Source organism: Oncorhynchus gorbuscha, linkage group LG15, assembly GCF_021184085.1.
Source record: "Oncorhynchus gorbuscha isolate QuinsamMale2020 ecotype Even-year linkage group LG15, OgorEven_v1.0, whole genome shotgun sequence".
Classification (NCBI taxonomy): Eukaryota; Metazoa; Chordata; class Actinopteri; order Salmoniformes; family Salmonidae; genus Oncorhynchus; species Oncorhynchus gorbuscha.
In genome coordinates, this window is record NC_060187.1 from 8,275,801 (window position 1) to 8,299,298 (window position 23,498).

General features: G+C 38.5%; 1 protein-coding gene across 2 annotated transcripts in view; it reads left to right on the forward strand.

The window, feature by feature from the left end:
* The first annotated feature begins 4,481 nt into the window (after positions 1-4,481).
* LOC123996577 (ceruloplasmin) overlaps positions 4,482-23,498 on the forward strand; it is a 36,045-nt gene continuing 17,028 nt past the window's right edge. For both annotated transcript variants that reach the window (XM_046300029.1, XM_046300028.1), the window contains exons 1-9: positions 4,482-4,658; positions 5,165-5,409; positions 7,446-7,658; positions 8,125-8,541; positions 8,774-9,028; positions 9,594-9,759; positions 9,966-10,105; positions 22,728-22,868; positions 23,033-23,077. In XM_046300029.1, the coding sequence (XP_046155985.1) occupies positions 4,501-4,658; positions 5,165-5,409; positions 7,446-7,658; positions 8,125-8,541; positions 8,774-9,028; positions 9,594-9,759; positions 9,966-10,105; positions 22,728-22,868; positions 23,033-23,077 (1,780 nt within the window). In that variant the 5' untranslated portion in view covers positions 4,482-4,500. The remainder of the gene's footprint in view (positions 4,659-5,164; positions 5,410-7,445; positions 7,659-8,124; positions 8,542-8,773; positions 9,029-9,593; positions 9,760-9,965; positions 10,106-22,727; positions 22,869-23,032; positions 23,078-23,498) is intronic.

The window sequence follows — 23,498 nt, forward strand, 5'->3', positions numbered from 1 at the left end:
ACACACACACACAAATGTGACACACACACACACACAAATGTGACACACACACACACACAAATGTGACACACACACACACACACAAATGTGACACACACACACACACACACACAAATGTGACACACACACACACAAATGTGACACACACACACACACACAAATGTGACACACACACAAATGTGACACACACACACAAATGTGACACACACACACACAAATGTGACACACACACACAAATGTGACACACACACACACAAATGTGACACACACACACACGTATACATGATACATACACACGTATGCATATAACATAAGATCCAGTGGCATACCCATGAAATAACACATAAAACAGGAAAGTACATTACCAGCCGGGGGAACATTCCTTTCCTAGACACTCGTTGTTATCTCCTTATTGGTTTCTAATCAGGAAGTGTGATTCAGGAAGTGTGATTTTTTTTCAAGCGAATGCTGCCTCATCTCTGTATGAGGGAGAGATACCTGTTTGAATGTTCAGTTAATTTATGGTATTCATTACAAAACACTGTATTATAAAAACACCGGATGAAGGTTTGTAGACCGCAACAATAGCCTTTTTTATATCTGTATTTTATTATGTTTAACACACTGGGCACAGATGTCAGTTCAACGTCTAGTTTTGATTTATATTTGGTTGAGTTGTCAACTGAGGTGAATTTGACATGAAATCAACAAAAAGTCATAATGGGTCATAATTAATAAACACTATTTAAAAAAAGTGTTTCCCTGTCAAACAGTTTTGTTATATTTTAGTCTATTGGGATGCAAACTCAAAATGTAATACATTTAAACTCTATATCTGACATGGTACAGGTGTCGTCTTAAACCCATAACCATGTGTCTGAGGTGGATACTTTTGTTTCAAAGTAGATTTGTTTAAGACTACCCAGAAACACCAACCTTGTGACCTTGATTTAGCCCACTGCAGTAAAATGTTCTAAGTTTGGTGGATAAAAATATTTTTTTGCAAATCCAACTCAGTTTTTCACATTGATTTTTTTGTTGTTGACATGATGTCAATGTAGGAGAGTTGTCATTTGTATTAATGTTTTCATTTTAAGTGTATTGTAAATGATTGTCTCACAGATTCTAGATGTTAAGATAAATCAATTTGATATATTTAGAGCATTTGTAATATTTTTGTAACGTTTGTGCTGCCTTAAATAAAAGTATTTTCCATTTCAATTGTTCTGATCATTCCTATTTTGTTTTATAGTAAACATGCTATATTTGTCAAAGTTGTATACTTTGATACCTATTTGAGTATTTATCAAGGACAGCTATTAAAGTCATAGGCGTAATCCCAAATCAACCCCTAAATCCTTCACTCAACTTCTAATCAATATGTTGAAACTTCCACCTAGCCTATCAGACAGAAAGGTGGAGCTGTTACAACCTTGTCAAATCCTCTCATATCTCCACAAGGTCATAGGTCATAGGGCATAGGGCATAGGGTTTAGGGTTTAGGGTTTAGGGGTCGATATGGTATAGGACCATACTGTCACATCATTCCATAGACTTCCATAGTTCTGATGTTATACTCCCACTATCTGGCTCAAATGTAGAACTACAATATTTTAACACCACTTGGAATACGCTGGGCTACAACCATTGGTCAAGAGCAAAAAGTAAATTTGGTTATTGTCATTGACTAGTTAGATTGGGCCAGACCCATTTTAGACTGGGGAAGTGGTTAGTCATTGACTAATTGGGATTTTTTTTTGTTGCATGACCTTAGATTACTGAGAGGGGGGCATTGTTGTCCCCTCACGTCACTGGTTGACCCTCAGTAGCCCATGGTGAGGACATGTTGGATTTCCCATAGGGGAGATGTGGGGTAAGTTGAGCCAAAAAGATACGTTTGAGCCACCATTGTTCTAGGAAACACAAAATGAATCACCTGACCAAATATTTAGGAAGAGGTCATCATTTCATGGCGTCTGTGAAGGAAGAAGCCACATGGGGAAAAAGTAGTAAGCAAGTTAGGTCCAGAAAACACAAGCAAGTCAAATTAATTTATTGTGTAAGAGGTTTCATGATGCTTGTATCCAAACCAAAGTAGATCATTTTAAGATAGTTCTATACATCAGTTGAGGTCTCTATAACCTTCAATATGAGGTCCTAAACCTAACATGAAAGTGCATCCTTGTTCCTGTGTTGGCAAATATAGTCAAATTGTTTGCCTTGGGGTAAGCTGAGCCAATGGCCTTGGGGTAAGCTGAGCCAATGGCCTTGGGGTAAGCTGAGCCAATGGCCTTGGTGTAAGCTGAGCCAATGGCCTTGGGGTAAGCTGAGCCAATGGCCTTGGGGTAAGCTGAGCCAATGGCCTTGGGGTAAGCTGAGCCAATGGCCTTGGGGTAAGCTGAGCCAATGGCCTTGGGGTAAGCTGAGCCAATGGCCTTGGGGTAAGCTGAGCCAATGGCCTTGGTGTAAGCTGAGCCAATGGCCTTGGTGTAAGCTGAGCCAATGGCCTTGGGGTAAGCTGAGCCAATGGCCTTGGGGTAAGCTGAGCCAATGGCCTTGGTGTAAGCTGAGCCAATGGCCTTGGTGTAAGCTGAGCCAATGGCCTTGGGGTAAACTGAGCCAATGGCCTTGGGGTAAGCTGAGCCAATGGCCTTGGGGTAAGCTGAGCCAATGGCCTTGGTGTAAGCTGAGCCAATGGCCTTGGTGTAAGCTGAGCCAATGGCCTTGGGGTAAGCTGAGCCAATGGCCTTGGGGTAAGCTGAGCCAATGGCCTTGGGGTAAGCTGAGCCAATGGCCTTGGGGTAAGCTGAGCCAATGGCCTTGGGGTAAGCTGAGCCAATGGCAAGTTAAGCAAATTGAAGTGTTTTCTTCCCAGGCAAAACGCTTTATGGCTGTGAAAGGAGGTAACCCCTAACCCCAGGGCCTATGTTAAAAGTGTTTAAAAAGTAAATAGTTTTTGTTAGGTTTTAAGCCTGTGTTAAAAGATGCTTCAAATTTGTCTGGCCCAAGACAAAAACAGCGATTGTGATTGTGTCGAACTGTGTTTGGGAAATAAAAGATAGACATGTTTTTAAAAAGGAAGCGGTCAAATTAAATTTAGTACAGAAATTTGTAGGCGGCTTAACTCACTCTGTCCTCTAGCGTAACCTCACCTCATACCCTATGTTAAAAAATATATATTTCCAGGGTTACTCAACATCCTAAAATATTTGTAGATGTCTTTGTTAGAACTAATATTACATTTCCCTTGACTATTCCTGTAAACCACGTTGATTCTCCGCGTTAGGAAACCCCTTCGTCATGCTCTGTGCTCTTTGGGGTCTTATGTAAATAGTGTCTGTTTACCAGTGATTGACTGAAGCAACTCATTGTCCTATGATGTGATTGGCCATTGTTGTCAGAAATAAAGCGCTCTTTGTGGATTTGGTAGACAAAGTAACAATGGGTAGAATCATGTACACAGTGGCCAGTGTTTGTTGTCTAACTTTTAAAATTTTTTATTATATATTTTTTTAACCTTTATTTAACCAGGCAAGTCAGTTAAGAACACATTCTTATTTTCAATGACGGCCTAGGAACAGTGGGTTAACTGCCTGTTCAGGGGCAGAACGACAGATTTGTACCTTGTCAGCTCGGGGATTTGAACTTGCAACCTTCCGGTTACTAGTCCAACACACTAGGCTACCCTGCCGCCTCTACACTCTAACCACTAGGCTACCCTGCCACCTCTACACTCTAACCACTAGGCTACCCTGCCGCCCCGTTGTCTAATTTTACTATCCTTTAAAGTTCCAAAAGTCCTATAGGATAGTAAAACAAGAAAAAACAAATAAATTAGAACATTTTACCTTTTACCAAAAGGAAAAAAATAATATTTTAGGCTCAGGGGTTCAGTTTAGGGTTAGTATTAGGGGTTCCGTTTAGGGTTAGGGGTTTGGGGTTAAGGTTCGGTTAGGGAAAATAGGATTTTGAATGACAATATGTTTATTTGGTTAGGTTTAGGGTTAGTATTAGGGATTCCGTTTAGGGTTAGGGGTTAGGTTTAGGGTTAGTATTAAGGGTTCAGTTTAGGGTTAGGGTTTTGGGGTTAAGGTTCGGTTAGGGAAAATAGGATTTTGAATGACAATATGTTTATTTGGTTAGGTTTAGGGTTAGTATTAGGGATTCAGTTTAGGGTTAGGGGTTTGGGGTTAAGGTTCAGTTAGGGAAAATAGGATTTTGATTGAGAATACGTTTATTTGGTCCCCACTTGGAGAGTAAAACCAATGTTTGTGTGTGTACGTGTTTGTAGCAGTCAGGTAGACATAAGGTACTTACATACCATTTGGGGAAAATAAGCGATGGTCTGCTCCAGGTCAAAGGTCTGGAAAGTCTGCATCTGTGTGTGTTTGTGTGAGGTCACATTGCCTGTTTGTGATTGGCTGTGTGGACCCATCACCCCAGTATCTATAAAAGGCTGTGAGTTCTGTAACAAAAGTCATCTGACTGTCTGGAGCCAAAATGGGGAGTTCTACAGCGAGCTTGTTCCTTCTACTGGGCTGCTTCATCCCTGTGTTCTGTATCACACGGGAATATTTTATCGGGATTCGGGAGATTCAGTGGGATTACGCTCCCGCTGGGAAAAATATCATCCTCAACAAACTGCTGAAGGAAGATGAGTGAGTAATTCAGTACAACTGTCATAAAGAAGTAATAAAATATAATAGAATATATTTAGGGCCTACTGTATATATATATATATACACACACAGACTGTATATGTAGAAGTTTTGGGAAGTTATGATAGGAGGGTTTTAGGAATTCATTGAACACAGTATTTCCTGTATAATATACTACAGTGAAATCTACATTATACAGTCTTCAGTCAGTATTCACACCTCTTGACTAGTTCAACATTTTGTTGTGTGACAAAGTGAGATTAAAACTGATTTAATTGTAAAAAACAAATTGTCATCGATCTACACAAAATCCTGTCAAAAGTGGAAGAATATTTAGATCATTATTTATATATATATATATATTTTTAAAGTAATATAGATTGTATACTATGTAGACTTTTTTGTTGTTGCGATGAATCCATTCAATAGTCCCTTGCGTGTGTATAAATGTTAATTATGTCTCTTCTCCTAACCCCCCCCCCCTCTCTCTCTCCACTCCACGACAGACATGCTGCTATGTTCCTGGAGCGCGGGCCCCAGAGAATCGGCAGTGTGTACAAGAAAGCAGTTTACCTGCAGTACACGGACGCCACCTACACAAAGGAGATAACCAAGCCCAAGTGGCTGGGCTTCCTGGGCCCTGTGATGTCAGCTGAGGAAGGGGACGTGATCAAGGTCCACCTGAAGAACATGGCCACTAGGGCCTACTCCATCCACTCCCATGGAGTCATGTACAACAAGACCAGTGAGGGTGAGTGGATGTGGGTGTCTAGAATAGTAGAATAGAGGAAAGAATGTCCTATTTAATTATTAACGCAAAACCATTTGCCATAACTGCAGGCAACAGAGATGATGGATTGTGTTGCCCTATTCATTATGGAGTGGGGAGCCGTCTGTAGATGATGGATTGTGTTGCCCTATTCATTATGGAGTGGGGTGCCGTCTGTAGATGATGGAATGTGTTGCCCTATTCATTATGGAGTGGGGAGCCGTCTGTAGATGATGGAATGTGTTGCCCTATTCATTATGGAGTGGGGAGCCGTCTGTAGATGATGGAATGTGTTGCCCTATTCATTATGGAGTGGGGAGCCGTCTGTAGATGATGGAATGTGTTGCCCTATTCGTTATGGAGTGGGGTGCCGTCTGTAGATGATGGATTGTGTTGCCCTATTCGTTATGGAGTGGGGTGCCGTCTGTAGATGATGGAATGTGTTGCCCTATTCATTATGGAGTGGGGTGCCGTCTGTAGATGATGGAATGTGTTGCCCTATTCATTATGGAGTGGGGAGCCGTCTGTAGATGATGGAATGTGTTGCCCTATTCGTTATGGAGTGGGGAGCCGTCTGTAGATGATGGAATGTGAATCTTATGAATGTAGTGAGTGGGGGTGACACCCTCTAATGTGAATCCTGTAGTGAGTGGGGGTGACACCCTCTAATGTGAATCCTGTAGTGAGTGGGGGTGACACCCTCTAATGTGAATCCTGTAGTGAGTGGGGGTGACACCCTCTAATGTGAATCCTGTAGTGAGTGGGGGTGACACCCTCTAATGTGAATCCTGTAGTGAGTGGGGTGACACCCTCTAATGTGAATCCTGTAGTGAGTGGGGGTGACACCCTCTAATGTGAATCCTGTAGTGAGTGGGGGACACCCTGACACCCTCTAATGTGAATCCTGTAGTGAGTGGGGGTGACACCCTCTAATGTGAATCCTGTAGTGAGTGGGGGTGACACCCTCTAATGTGAATCCTGTAGTGAGTGGGGGTGACACCCTCTAATGTGAATCCTGTAGTGAGTGGGGGTGACACCCTCTAATGTGAATCCTGTAGTGAGTGGGGGTGACACCCTCTAATGTGAATCCTGTAGTGAGTGGGGGTGGGGTGGGAAATACTCCTGGCACAAGTCACATGATGGGGACCGGGATTCAATCCCTGCGTCCACTTTTCCCACCTGCCTGTATCCCCATCATATTTACATACTATCTCAATAAAGTGTGAAAATACACCCCCCCAAGACAAATTGAAGTCAGTCACTGATCCAGATAACTCCCATATTGAAGTCAGTCACCGATCCAGATAACTCCCATATTGAAGTCAGTCACCGATCCAGATAACTCCCATATTGAAGTCAGTCACCGATCCAGATAACTCCCGTATTGAAGTCAGTCACCGATCCAGATAACTCCCATATTGAAGTCAGTCACCAAGATAACTCAGATAACTCCAGATAACTCCCGTATTGAAGTCAGTCACCGATCCAGATAACTCCCGTATTGAAGTCAGTCACCAATCCAGATAACTCCCGTATTGAAGTCAGTCACCGATCCAGATAACTCCTGTATTGAAGTCAGTCACCGATCCAGATAACTCCCATATTGAAGTCAGTCACCGATCCAGATAACTCCCGTATTGAAGTCAGTCACCGATCCAGATAACTCCCGTATTGAAGTCAGTCACCGATCCAGATAACTCCCGTATTGAAGTCAGTCACCGATCCAGATAACTCCCATATTGAAGTCAGTCACCGATCCAGATAACTCCCGTATTGAAGTCAGTCACCGATCCAGATAACTCCCGTATTGAAGTCAGTCACCGATCCAGATAACTCCCGTATTGAAGTCAGTCACCGATCCAGATAACTCCCATATTGAAGTCAGTCACCGATCCAGATAACTCCCATATTGAAGTCAGTCACCGATCCAGATAACTCCCATATTGAAGTCAGTCACCGATCCAGATAACTCCCATATTGAAGTCAGTCACCGATCCAGATAACTCCCATATTGCCAGGTGCTCTGTACCCGGACGAGACGACGGATGCAGAGAAACATGACGACCGGGTGGATCCTGGGAAGAGCTACACTTACGTGTGGATCCTGAGCGACACCCACGCCCCCACCAAGGATGACACCAACTGCCTGGCACGCGCCTATCACTCCCACCTCCACGCACCTCAAGACATCGCCTCAGGACTTGTTGGACCCCTCATCATCTGTAAAAAAGGTACAGGCTTCTTATCAGGCACCTAAACGCTGGTTATGTACAGTAGGAGGTCTGATCTGGTTTTGAACAACAACATGTTGCACCACTGGAGCCCCCGAGTGGCACAGCAATCTATGGCACTGTATCTCAGTGCTAGAGGCGTCACTACAGACACCCTGGTTAGATTCCAGGCTGTATCACAACCGGACGTGATTGGAAGTCCCATAGGCCCAGCGTCGTCCAGGTTTGGCCGGCGTAGGCAGTCATTGTAAATAAGAATTGGTTCTTAACTGACTTGCCTAGTTAAATAAAGGTTAAATAAAAATACCAAAATGTTTTAAAAATAGTTTTATGTATAGTGTTATTAGCCCATTGTGGCGACAGTGATCCTGAGATTTACAGAAGAGAGAACACACACCATCTCCCTGTGTCATAAAGGCCATAGTATGTCATCATGTACATTGATGTTTATTTCTGAGATGCGCAGGTACCCTGGATGTCTATGGTGACAAGGCAGCAGACTACTCCTACGTCCTGATGTTCACTGTGTCGGACGAGAACATGAGCTGGTACCTGGACGACAACATCAAGACCTACTGCACTCAGCCATCAACAGCAGCCAACAGCCCACAACAGCCATCAACAGCAGTCAATAGCCCACAACAGCCATCAACAGCAGCCAACAGCCCACAACAGCCATCAACAGCAGCCAATAGCCCACAACAGCCATCAACAGCAGTCAATAGCCCACAACAGCCATCAACAGCAGTCAATAGCCCACAACAGCCATCAACAGCAGCCAATAGCCCACAACAGCCATCAACAGCAGCCAATAGCCCACAACAACCCACAACTAAAGTAGACAAAGATGATGAAGCCTTCCAGGAGAGCAACCTGATGCACTGTGAGATTATTAACGTAAATAACACTTACACACACACACACACACACACACACACACACACACACACACACACACACACACACACACACACACACACACACACACACACACACACACACACACACACACACACACACACACACACACACACACACACACACACACACGCTAAACAACGCACAAAGCCTATGAGATCATAGGCCACTAACACAGTGTGTCCACTGTTTTGCAGCGATCAATGGCTTTGTGTACGGCAACCTGCCTGACCTGAGCATGTGTGTCGGAAACAAGATCCACTGGCACCTGATCGGCATGGGCAATGAGGTGGACATCCATTCAGTGTTCTTTCATGGCCAGATCCTTACCAACCTTGGTCACCACACTGACGCGGTTAGCTTGTTCCCAGCCACATTCACCAATGTGGAGATGACTGCTGACAACCCTGGTCACTGGCTGCTGAGCTGCCAGGTCAACGACCACCTAATGGGTATGTATGTATTTCACAAGCCAGGGACTGTATCCAATAAGCATCTCAGAGAATAGGCTGCTGATCCATTGTAGGACCAGGTGTTCCCTTGCCATGTGCTATTAATAATAAAGATCTAGAAGGTTAAAATGAATCACCTACTCCGAGATTCTTAGGGCCCAGATAGACAGCCAATCAGAGGGTAGTACAACAACTCCCCAACAAGTTACAAGACATGCCACAGAGTGAACATTTTATTTGCCAGAGTCCGAGTTAATGTAACATCCCCGCTGGACACAAACCGGTTGAATCAACGCCGTTTCCACATGACTTCAAACAAACTATTCAATGTGATGACGTTGAATCAACGAGGAAAACTGATTGGATTTGCCAAAAGTTCCTCAGTGTAAAGGAATATCTTTTCTTCGCCCAACTTTGAACCTAAATTCAACGACATGGTGACATTTTTGCTTGATTTCACATTAGTTGACAATTCAATCAAATGTAAATCAAAACTAGACGTTAAACTAAGGTCTGTGTCCAATAGGATAAAGTGATTGTCTTCCTCTGATTTCCTCCGCCTCAGCGGGCATGCAGGCCCTCTTCGAGGTCAAGAAGTGTTTCCCTGCCGTCCACAAGCCGCGGCCCAATGGGGAGGTGAGGGAGTACTTCATCGCTGCCGAGGAGGTGCTGTGGGACTATGCCCCTTCACAGGTCAACCACGGTACAGGGAAACCTCTGAACACAGACGGGTCAGTAACATCACTGTCTTCTGTGGTTCGGGAGCACTTGTTTTGAGTTGAAAAGGGATTTTTGAGTGCGTAACTATTGCCCATTACCAATTTAAACCGGGTCCCAAAAAATATATAGAAACGGACTGAAGGGGGTTGATTTCTGGTCTTGTATTGGTGCTGATCTGACTGGTACCATGTTCTTTGTCCCTCCTGAATGTCCTCAGTGATTCAGAGACCTTTTTCCAGAGAGGTAACGATCGTATTGGCGGGAAATATAAGAAGGTCCAGTACAAGGAGTACACAGACAACACCTTCACCGTGCAAAAGGAGAGAACACCTGAGGAGTTGCACCTAGGGATTCTGGGTAATGTACTACACACCCCTTGCACTGTCTTCACATTATGCTGCCTTGAAATTAAATCTAAAAAAAAAGGGATTACATTCTAATGTTTTTCTATCGATCTACACAACCTGCTCCACATTTACAAAGTGAAAGAAAAATTATATAAAACTGTCCAAATGAATCAAAAATAGGATGTATTGATTGATTGATCATTCAAATCGACGGGCTGAAGTTGAGCGGGTCGAGAGCTTCAAGTTCCTCAGTGTTGAAATCACTAAGGATCTATCATGGTCGACACACACCAACACAGTCGTGAAGAAGGCACGGCAATGCCTCTTTCCCCTCAGGACGCTGGAAAGATTGAGAATGGGTCCTCAGATCCTCAAAAAGTTATTCAGCTGCACCATTGAGAGCATCTTGACTGGCTGCATCACCGCTTGGTATGGTGACTGCTTGGCAAGGCGCTACAGAGGGTAGAGCATACGGCCCAGTACATCACTGGGGCAGAGCTCCCTGCCATCCAGGACCTCTATACCAGGCGGTGTCAGAGGAAGGCCCTTAAATGGTCAAATACTCCTGTCACCCAAGTCATAGAGTGTTCTCTCTGCAACCGCACGGCAAGTGGTACCAATGCAGGACCAACAGGACCCTGAACAGCTTCAAACCCCAAGCCATAAGCCTGCTAAATAGTTAGTTAAATAGTTAACCAAATAGCTAACCAGACGATCTGCATTGACTGTTTTTGCACAAACTTTTTTTAAACTCATCACATCTGCTGCTGCTTATCATCTGTCATTTTACTCCTAGTTATATGTACATACAGTATTACAGTATTACTCCTAGTACATACAGTATTACAGTATTACTCCTAGTACATACAGTATTACAGTATTACTCCTAGTACATACAGTATTACTCCTAGTACATACAGTATTACAGTATTACTCCTAGTACATACAGTATTACAGTATTACTCCTAGTTATATGTACATACAGTATTACAGTATTACTCCTAGTACATACAGTATTACAGTATTACTCCTAGTACATACAGTATTACAGTATTACTCCTAGTACATACAGTATTACAGTATTACTCCTAGTTATATGTACATACAGTATTACAGTATTACTCCTAGTACATACAGTATTACAGTATTACTCCTAGTACATACAGTATTACTCCTAGTTATATGTACATACAGTATTACAGTATTACTCCTAGTACATACAGTATTACAGTATTACTCCTAGTACATACAGTATTACAGTATTACTCCTAGTTATATGTACATACAGTATTACAGTATTACTCCTAGTACATACAGTATTACAGTATTACTCCTAGTACATACAGTATTACTCCTAGTACATACAGTATTACAGTATTACTCCTAGTACATACAGTATTACAGTATTACTCATAGTACACACAGTATTACAGTATTACTCCTAGTACATACAGTATTACAGTATTACTCCTAGTACATACAGTATTACTCCTAGTACATACAGTATTACTCCTAGTACATACAGTATTACTCTTAGTACATACAGTATTACTCCTAGTACATACAGTATTACTCCTAGTTATATGTACATACAGTATTACTCCTAGTTATATGTACATACAGTATTACTCCTAGTACATACAGTATTACTCCTAGTTATATGTACATACAGTATTACTCCTAGTACATACAGTATTACTCCTAGGACATACAGTATTACTCCTAGTTATATGTACATACAGTATTACTCCTAGTTATACATACAGTATTACAGTTATATGTACAGTATTACTCCTAGTTATATGTACATACAGTATTACTCCTAGTTAGTTATATGTACATACAGTATTACTCCTAGTTATATGTACATACAGTATTACTCCTAGTTATATGTACATACAGTATTACTCCTAGTTATATGTACATACAGTATTACTCTTAGTACATACAGTATTACTCCTAGTTATATGTACATACAGTATTACTCCTAGTTATATGTACATACAGTATTACTCCTAGTTATATGTACATACAGTATTACTCCTAGTTATATGTACATACAGTATTACTCCTAGTTATATGTACATACTTAGTACATACAGTATTACTCCTAGTTATATGTACATACAGTATTACTCTTAGTACTAGTTATTATGTACATACAGTATTACTCCTAGTTATATGTACATACAGTATTACTCCTAGTTATATGTACATACAGTATTACTCCTAGTTATATGTACATACAGTATTACTCCTAGTTATATGTACATACAGTATTACTCCTAGTTATATGTACATACAGTATTACTCTTAGTACATACAGTATTACTCCTAGTTATATGTACATACAGTATTACTCCTAGTTATATGTACATACAGTACTACAATATTACTCCTAGTTATATGTACATACAGTATTACTCCTAGTTATATGTACATACAGTATTACAGTATTACTCCTAGTACATACAGTATTACAGTATTACTCCTAGTACATACAGTATTACAGTATTACTCCTAGTACATACAGTATTACTCCTAGTACATACAGTATTACAGTATTACTCCTAGTACATACAGTATTACAGTATTACTCCTAGTTATATGTACATACAGTATTACAGTATTACTCCTAGTACATACAGTATTACAGTATTACTCCTAGTACATACAGTATTACAGTATTAGTCCTAGTACATACAGTATTACAGTATTACTCCTAGTTATATGTACATACAGTATTACAGTATTACTCCTAGTACATACAGTATTACAGTATTACTCCTAGTACATACAGTATTACTCCTAGTTATATGTACATACAGTATTACAGTATTACTCCTAGTACATACAGTATTACAGTATTACTCCTAGTACATACAGTATTACAGTATTACTCCTAGTTATATGTACATACAGTATTACAGTATTACTCTAGTACATACAGTATTACAGTATTACTCCTAGTACATACAGTATTACTCCTAGTACATACAGTATTACAGTATTACTCCTAGTACATACAGTATTACAGTATTACTCATACACACAGTATTACAGTATTACTCTAGTACATACAGTATTACAGTATTACTCCTAGTACATACAGTATTACTCCTAGTACATACAGTATTACTCCTAGTACATACAGTATTACTCTTAGTACATACAGTATTACTCCTAGTACATACAGTATTACTCCTAGTTATATGTACATACAGTATTACTCCTAGTTATATGTACATACAGTATTACTCCTAGTACATACAGTATTACTCCTAGTTATATGTACATACAGTATTACTCCTAGTACATACAGTATTACTCCTAGGACATACAGTATTACTCCTAGTTATATGTACATACAGTATTACTCCTAGTTATATGTACATACAGTATTACTCCTAGTTATATGTACATACAGTATTACTCCTAGTTATATGTACATACAGTATTACTCCTAGTTATATGTACATACAGTATTACTCCTAGTTATATGTACATACAGTATTACTCCTAGTTATATGTACATACAGTATTACTCTTAGTACATACAGTATTACTCCTAGTTATATGTACATACAGTATTACTCCTAGTTATATGTACATACAGTATTACTCCTAGTTATATGTACATACAGTATTACTCTTAGTACATACAGTATTACTCCTAGTTATATGTACATACAGTATTACTCCTAGTTATATGTACATACAGTATTACTCCTAGTTATATGTACATACAGTATTACTCCTAGTTATATGTACATACAGTATTACTCCTAGTTATATGTACATACAGTATTACTCCTAGTTATATGTACATACAGTATTACTCCTAGTTATATGTACATACAGTATTACTCTTAGTACATACAGTATTACTCCTAGTTATATGTACATACAGTATTACTCCTAGTTATATGTACATACAGTACTACTAGTTATATGTACATACAGTATTACTCCTAGTTATATGTACATACAGTATTACAGTATTACTCTAGTACATACAGTATTACAGTATTACTCTAGTACATACAGTATTACAGTACTCCTAGTACATACAGTATTACTCCTAGTACATACAGTATTACAGTATTACTCCTAGTACATACAGTATTACAGTATTACTCCTAGTTATATGTACATACAGTATTACAGTATTACTCTAGTACATACAGTATTACAGTATTACTCCTAGTACATACAGTATTACAGTATTAGTCCTAGTACATACAGTATTACAGTATTACTCCTAGTTATATGTACATACAGTATTACAGTATTACTCTAGTACATACAGTATTACAGTATTACTCCTAGTACATACAGTATTACTCCTAGTTATATGTACATACAGTATTACAGTATTACTCTAGTACATACAGTATTACAGTATTACTCCTAGTACATACAGTATTACAGTATTACTCCTAGTTATATGTACATACAGTATTACAGTATTACTCCTAGTACATACAGTATTACAGTATTACTCCTAGTACATACAGTATTACTCCTAGTACATACAGTATTACAGTATTACTCTAGTACATACAGTATTACAGTATTACTCATAGTACACACAGTATTACAGTATTACTCCTAGTACATACAGTATTACAGTATTACTCCTAGTACATACAGTATTACTCCTAGTACATACAGTATTACTCCTAGTACATACAGTATTACTCCTAGTACATACAGTATTACTCCTAGTTATATGTACATACAGTATTACTCCTAGTTATATGTACATACAGTATTACTCCTAGTACATACAGTATTACTCCTAGTTATATGTACATACAGTATTATTAGTACATACAGTATTACTAGTTACAGTATTACTCCTAGGTACATACAGTATTACTCCTAGTTATATGTACATACAGTATTACTCCTAGTTATATGTACATACAGTATTACTCCTAGTTATATGTACATACAGTATTACTCCTAGTTATATGTACATACAGTATTACTCCTAGTTATATGTACATACAGTATTACTCCTAGTTATATGTACATACAGTATTACTCCTAGTTATATGTACATACAGTATTACTCTTAGTACATACAGTATTACTCCTAGTTATATGTACATACAGTATTACTCCTAGTTATATGTACATACAGTATTACTCCTAGTTATATGTACATACAGTATTACTCTTAGTACATACAGTATTACTCCTAGTTATATGTACATACAGTATTACTCCTAGTTATATGTACATACAGTATTACTCCTAGTTATATGTACATACAGTATTACTCCTAGTTATATGTACATACAATATTACTCCTAGTTATATGTACATACAGTATTACTCCTAGTTATATGTACATACAGTATTACTCCTAGTTATATGTACATACAGTATTACTCTTAGTACATACAGTATTACTCCTAGTTATATGTACATACAGTATTACTCCTAGTTATATGTACATACAGTACTACAATATTACTCCTAGTTATATGTACATACAGTATTACTCCTAGTTATATGTACATACAGTATTACTCCTAGTACATACAGTATTACTCCTAGTTATATGTACATACAGTATTACTCCTAGTTATATGTACATTCAGTATTACTCCTAGTTATATGTACATACAGTATTACTCCTAGTTATATGTACATACAGTATTACTCCTAGTTATATGTACATACAGTATTACTCCTAGTTATATGTACATACAGTATTACTCCTAGTTATATGTACATACAGTATTACTCTTAGTACATACAGTATTACTCCTAGTTATATGTACATACAGTATTACTCCTAGTTATATGTACATACATACAGTTATATGTACATACAGTATTACTCCTAGTTATATGTACATACAGTATTACTCAGTTATATGTACTCCTAGTTAGTACATACAGTATTACTCCTAGTTATATGTACATACAGTATTACTCCTAGTTATATGTACATACAGTATTACTCCTAGTTATATGTACATACAGTATTACTCCTAGTTATATGTACATACAGTATTACTCCTAGTTATATGTACATACAGTATTACTACAGTATTACTAGTTATATGTACATACAGTATTACATACAGTATTACTCCTAGTTATATGTACATACAGTATATGTACATACAGTACTACAATATTACTCCTAGTTATATGTACATACAGTATTACTCCTAGTTATATGTACATACAGTATTACAGTATTACTCCTAGTACATACAGTATTACAGTATTACTCCTAGTACATACAGTATTACAGTATTACTCCTAGTACATACAGTATTACTCCTAGTACATACAGTATTACAGTATTACTCCTAGTACATACAGTATTACAGTATTACTCCTAGTTATATGTACATACAGTATTACAGTATTACTCCTAGTACATACAGTATTACAGTATTACTCCTAGTACATACAGTATTACAGTATTAGTCCTAGTACATACAGTATTACAGTATTACTCCTAGTTATATGTACATACAGTATTACAGTATTACTCCTAGTACATACAGTATTACAGTATTACTCCTAGTACATACAGTATTACAGTATTACTCCTAGTACATACAGTATTACTCCTAGTTATATGTACATACAGTATTACAGTATTACTCCTAGTACATACAGTATTACAGTATTACTCCTAGTACATACAGTATTACAGTATTACTCCTAGTTATATGTACATACAGTATTACAGTATTACTCCTAGTACATACAGTATTACAGTATTACTCCTAGTACATACAGTATTACTCCTAGTACATACAGTATTACAGTATTACTCCTAGTACATACAGTATTACAGTATTACTCATAGTACACACAGTATTACAGTATTACTCCTAGTACATACAGTATTACAGTATTACTCCTAGTACATACAGTATTACTCCTAGTACATACAGTATTACTCCTAGTACATACAGTATTACTCCTAGTACATACAGTATTACTCCTAGTTATATGTACATACAGTATTACTCCTAGTTATATGTACATACAGTATTACTCCTAGTACATACAGTATTACTCCTAGTTATATGTACATACAGTATTACTCCTAGTACATACAGTATTACTCCTAGGACATACAGTATTACTCCTAGTTATATGTACATACAGTATTACTCCTAGTTATATGTACATACAGTATTACTCCTAGTTATATGTACATACAGTATTACTCCTAGTTATATGTACATACAGTATTACTCCTAGTTATATGTACATACAGTATTACTCCTAGTTATATGTACATACAGTATTACTCCTAGTTATATGTACATACAGTATTACTCTTAGTACATACAGTATTACTCCTAGTTATATGTACATACAGTATTACTCCTAGTTATATGTACATACAGTATTACTCCTAGTTATATGTACATACAGTATTACTCTTAGTACATACAGTATTACTCCTAGTTATATGTACATACAGTATTACTCCTAGTTATATGTACATACAGTATTACTCCTAGTTATATGTACATACAGTATTACTCCTAGTTATATGTACATACAATATTACTCCTAGTTATATGTACATACAGTATTACTCCTAGTTATATGTACATACAGTATTACTCCTAGTTATATGTACATACAGTATTACTCTTAGTACATACAGTATTACTCCTAGTTATATGTACATACAGTATTACTCCTAGTTATATGTACATACAGTACTACAATATTACTCCTAGTTATATGTACATACAGTATTACTCCTAGTTATATGTACATACAGTATTACTCCTAGTACATACAGTATTACTCCTAGTTATATGTACATACAGTATTACTCCTAGTTATATGTACATTCAGTATTACTCCTAGTTATATGTACATACAGTATTACTCCTAGTTATATGTACATACAGTATTACTCCTAGTTATATGTACATACAGTATTACTCCTAGTTATATGTACATACAGTATTACTCCTAGTTATATGTACATACCTCAATCACCTCGTACCCCTGCACTTCGACTTTGTACTGGTACCCCATGTAATAGAGCCAAGTTATACTCATTGTGTATTTATTATTACGAGCTATTACTTTTCTTTTTCTATTTTCTTTCTCTCTTTATTGTTGGGAAAGGGCATGTAAGTCAGCATTTCACTGTTAGTCCGCACCTGTTGTTTACCAAACATGTGACAAATAACATTTTTTTTGTCTCCACAGCCCTGAGTTAATACTTGGTGGATGCACTGTTGACAGCCATTACGGCTGTGAATCATTTTGAATAATGTTGGAAAAACTCTTAGGGAAAGATATATTCATTGATTTTTTTTCAAAATCAAAAGACTGAGGCGGGTGACAACAAAAAGACAACAGTCACACAGTGGCAGAATCAATTCAACTACACATACGTTTGTTTCATCACAAAACCGGAGAGCAACATCTGTGGTGAAGTCCACAAAGCAAATATTGCTTGTAACAAACAGTTATATGACCTGCAGCGTGGTCACGCAAGTTCATATTTTCAACAGTTTACTGAACAACTACTGATTTACAACCTCAGAGTTACCCACAAGTCAGCACAAAGACAACAGGAGCCCCGACTCCACTATTTCGGCACCATTTCAACTTAAACATCATCAAATCAACAAAGTTTAGTTTAATACACTGAAAACAAACTTAAAGATACCAAAAACAATACCAAAAACAATTTAGTCCAATCAATTCTTATGCTCTTGTCAATTCTTATGCTCTTGTCAATTCTTATGCTCTTGTCAATTCTTATGCTCTTGTCAATTCTTATGCTCTTGTCAATTCTTATGCTCTTGTCAATTCTTATGCTCTTGTCAATTCTTATGCTCTTGTCAATTCTTATGCTCTTGTCAATTCTTATGCTCTTGTCAATTCTTATGCTCTTGTCAATTCTTATGCTCTTGTCAATTCTTATGCTCTTGTCAATTCTTATGCTCTTGTCAATTCTTATGCTCTTGTCAATTCTTATGCTCTTGTTTAAGTCAGTCCTGACTTAAATCCGCTTGAAAATGTTAATATTTCTGTCCATCAATAATTCCCAACCAAATGTATTATGATTTTTATTTTTAGCCCAATTTCATGGTTTCCAATTGTTAGTAGTTACTATCTTGTCTCATCGCTACAACTTCCGTATGGGCTCAGGAGAGACGAAAGGTCGAAAGCCATGCGTCCTCCGATACACAACCCAACCAAGCCAAGCCGCACTGCTGCGCATTCAACCAGGAAGCCAGCTGCACCAATGTGTCGGAGGAAACACCATGGGCCTCGGTTAGCGCGCACTGCGCCAGGCCCGCCACAGGAGTCGATGAGACAAGGATATCTCTACCGGTCAAACCCTCCCTAACCCGGACGACGCTAGGCCAATTGTGCGTCGCCCCAGCGGCCGGCTGCGACAGAGCCTGGGCGCAAACCCAGAGTCTCTGGTGGCCTTAGACCACTGCGCCACCCGGGAGGCCCTGAGCTTGAACAATTTTGATGAAAACAATAGACACTCGTTTAACTTCAGAGTATTTTCTTAAATATATTTTTTTGCTCTATAGAAATTAAAGCATTTTATGTCTCCCCCATTTGCAGGTGTCATTACTATTCGGACAAATTCACTAGTAGTTAAAAATGTTGTATTTGGTCCCATATTCCTAGCACGCAATGACTAAATACACATCAAGCATGTGATTCTACAAACTTGTAGTTTGTTTTAGTTGTGCTTTGGATTATGTTGTGCCTAATGCTGTGCCCTCCCAGTATTTTGTGTTAAACACTCTACAACAAATCTTTCTTAGTGTCCAACAAGCTTTCTCTGCCCTTAACTAAACACCTCCAAAACAAAAGGTCATGTGGTCTGGTAAGAAGAATGCCCCTCCTCCCACAGATGTCATTACTACCTCTGAGGGTTTAGAGCTTGAGGTAGTCACCTCATACAAGTACTTGGGAGTATGGCTAGACGATACACTGTCCTTCTCTCAGCACATATCAAAGCTGCAGGCTAAAGTTAAATCTAGACTTGGTTCTCTATTGTAATCGCTCCTCTTTCACCCCAGCAGCCAAACTAACCCTGATTCAGATGACCATCCTATCCATGCTAGATTATGGCGAAATCATTTATAGATCAGCAGGTAACGGTGCTCTCGAGCGGCTAGATGTTCTTTACCATTCGGCCATTAGATTTGCCACCAATGCTCCTTATAGGACACATCACTGCACTCTTCTGTAAACTGGTCATCTCTTTATACCCGTCACAAGACCCACTGGTTGATGCTTATTTATAAAAACCCTCTTAAAGCCTCACTCCCCTCTATCTGAGATATCTACTGCAGCCCTCATCCTCCAAATACAACACCTGTTCTGCCAGTCACCTCCTGTTAAAGGTCCCCAAAGCACAGACATCCCTGGGTCGCACGCCTTTTCAGTTCGCTACAGCTAGCGACTGGAACGAGCTGCAACAACACACTCAACTGGACAGTTTAATCTCAATCTCTTCATTCAAAGACTCAATCATGGACACTCTTACTGACAGTTGTGGCTGCATTGTGTGATGTAATGTTGTCTCTACCTTCTTGCCCTTTGTGCTGTTGACTGTGCCCAATAATGTTTGTACCCTGTTTTGTGCTGCTACTATGTTGTGTTGCTACCATGTTGTTGTCATGTTGTGTTGCTGCCTTGCTATTTTGTTGCCTTTAGGTCTCTCTTTATGTAATGTTGTCCCTCTTTAGGTAATGTTGTCTCTCTTTAGGTAATGTTGTCCCTCTTTAGGTAATGTTGTCTCTCTTTAGGTAATGTTGTCTCTCTTTAGGTAATGTTGTCTCTCTTTAGGTAATGTTGTCTCTCTTTAGGTAATGTTGTCTCTCTTTAGGTAATGTTGTCTCTCTTTAGGTAATGTTGTCTCTCTTTAGGTAATGTTGTCTCTCTTTAGGTAATGTTGTCTCTCTTTAGGTAATGTTGTCTCTCTTTAGGTAATGTTGTGTTGTCTCTCTTTATGTAGTGTTGTGTTGTCTCTCTTTATGTAGTGTTGAGTTGTCTCTCTTTATGTAGTGTTGAGTTGTCTCTATGTAGTGTTGAGTTGTCTCTCTTTATGTAGTGTTGAGTTGTCTCTCTTTAGGTAGTGTTGAGTTGTCTCTCTTTATGTAGTGTTGAGTTGTCTCTCTTTAGGTAATGTTGTGTTGTCTCTCTTTATGTAGTGTTGAGTTGTCTCTCTTTAGGTAACTTTGTCTCTCTTTAGGTAGTGTTGTGGTGTCTCTCTTTATGTAGTGTTGTGTTGTCTCTCTTTATGTAGTGTTGTGTTGTCTCTCTTTATGTAATGTTGAGTTGTCTCTTTATGTAGTGTTGAGTTGTCTCTTTATGTAGTGTTGAGTTGTCTCTTTATGTAGTGTTGAGTTGTCTCTCTTTATGTAATGTTGTTGTCTCTCTTTAGGTAATGTTGTGTTGTCTCTCTTTAGGTAATGTTGTGTTGTCTCTCTTTAGGTAATGTTGTGTTGTCTCTCTTTAGGTAATGTTGTCTCTCTTGTTGTGATGTGTGTTTTGTCCTATATTTATATTGTACTTTTAAAATATTTTTTAAATCCCAGGCCCCTGTCCCCATAGGAGGCCTTTTGCCTTTTGATAGGCCATCATTGCAAATAAGAATTTGTTCTTAACTGACTCTATTTAACTAAGTGAGGTTCAATCCAAAAAAATAAAATATAAAAATATAAATTGTTGGGTAATAATGAATTGTGTCATTTTGGAGTCTAGTTTATTGTAAATAAGAACAGAATATTTTTCTGAACGCTTTCACATTAATGTGGATGCCTCCCTGACTACAGATAATCACAAATGAATAATGAATAATGATGAGAGAGAAAGTTACAGAGGCACAAAGATCATGCCCCCTCTCACCAATACCAATTTGTAAGTCGCTCTGGATAAGAGCGTCTGCTAAATGACTTAAATGTAAATGTAAACATGGGTGGTTAGCATTTTTGGTGATATTTATGCCTCTAACTCTGTAAATCCAATTGAATCCCTTTTTAGAGGTAATTTATCAAATGTGAAGACTATACAATGGATGTGTAGACTTCCACTAGTCACTGTAGTTCATTCATACTGCAGGTTGATTCTGTTGCTCTGGGACTAGGAGAACTATCCCCTTAGTCTTGTAGTGGGTCCTCTGTAGATTTAAGCAATGGCACCCCGGAGGTTTGTGGTATATGGCAAATATACCAGAGCTGTGGGCTGTTCTCAGCACGACGCAACACGGAGTGCCTGGATAAAGCCCCTAGCTGTGGTATATTGGCCATATACCACAAACCTCCGAGGTGCCTTACTGCTATTATAAACTGGTTACCAATGTAATTAGAGCAGTAAAAAATATATGTTTTGTCATACCTGTGGTGTACAGTCTGATATACCATGGCTGTCAGCCAATCAGCATTCAGGGCTTGAACCACCCAGTTTATAATACATGGTAGATCATGGCAACACTTGGATAGTGGGTTCGATACCCGGGACCACCCAATTTCTTTTAATGCATGCATACTTTTTGTTACTTTGGAATAAAGCGACTGCTAAATTGCATATTTCCACAAATGTATGAATGACTGAACGGCTGCGTGTGGTGTGTGTTGCAGGTCCTGTGATCAGGGCCGAGGAGGAAGACACCATTAAGGTGGTGTTTAAGAACAAGGCCAGCCGTCCTTTCTCCATGCAGCCACATGGAGTACAGTACAGCGTCGAGCAGTCAGGGACTCTCTACTATAACGAACTGGAAGGTTAGAGGTTGTAATTAATAATCATCTGAGCTCCCAGAGTGTACGACTCTCCTTTTCTTTTTCAAGACAACACCGTTTAACATTATTTTTTGTTGTAAAAAAAAGTTTCCTTTCAGTGACAAACGTCTCATTACCATCAATTAACGCTCGTAATGCTTTCACAGAATCCTACACTGCCAAAAAACTCAGAGAAATCAAGAAGGAGACGAGTAAGTACACTCATTTATGCCTATTTTTTAAAATATTTTTTTCTATAGAACTACAGTATCCAGCAAGGGTCAATTTCATTTCAATGCCAGTCAATTGGAGTTCCAACTTTATTTAATGCTTTTCAACGAGCCCGATTCAATCCGTAGCATTAATGACCGGCGCTACAGCGTGATATAAATTTAAAGGCAGTGTGCCATCGTTCGCGGAGACTGCATTTGAAATTTAAAGGTGTTGTTACTGCTTTATAGTAGAGACTGCATTCATTGCAAACGCTGCATATGTCAGCTCAATCGAAAATTACCTTTAAATGGAAATTATGCTACAGCACAGATCTTCAGCACTACGGATTGAATCGAGCCATTACTTTCTGAATTGACTGGAATTTAAATAGAATTGACCCCAAACCCTGGTATCCAGTTC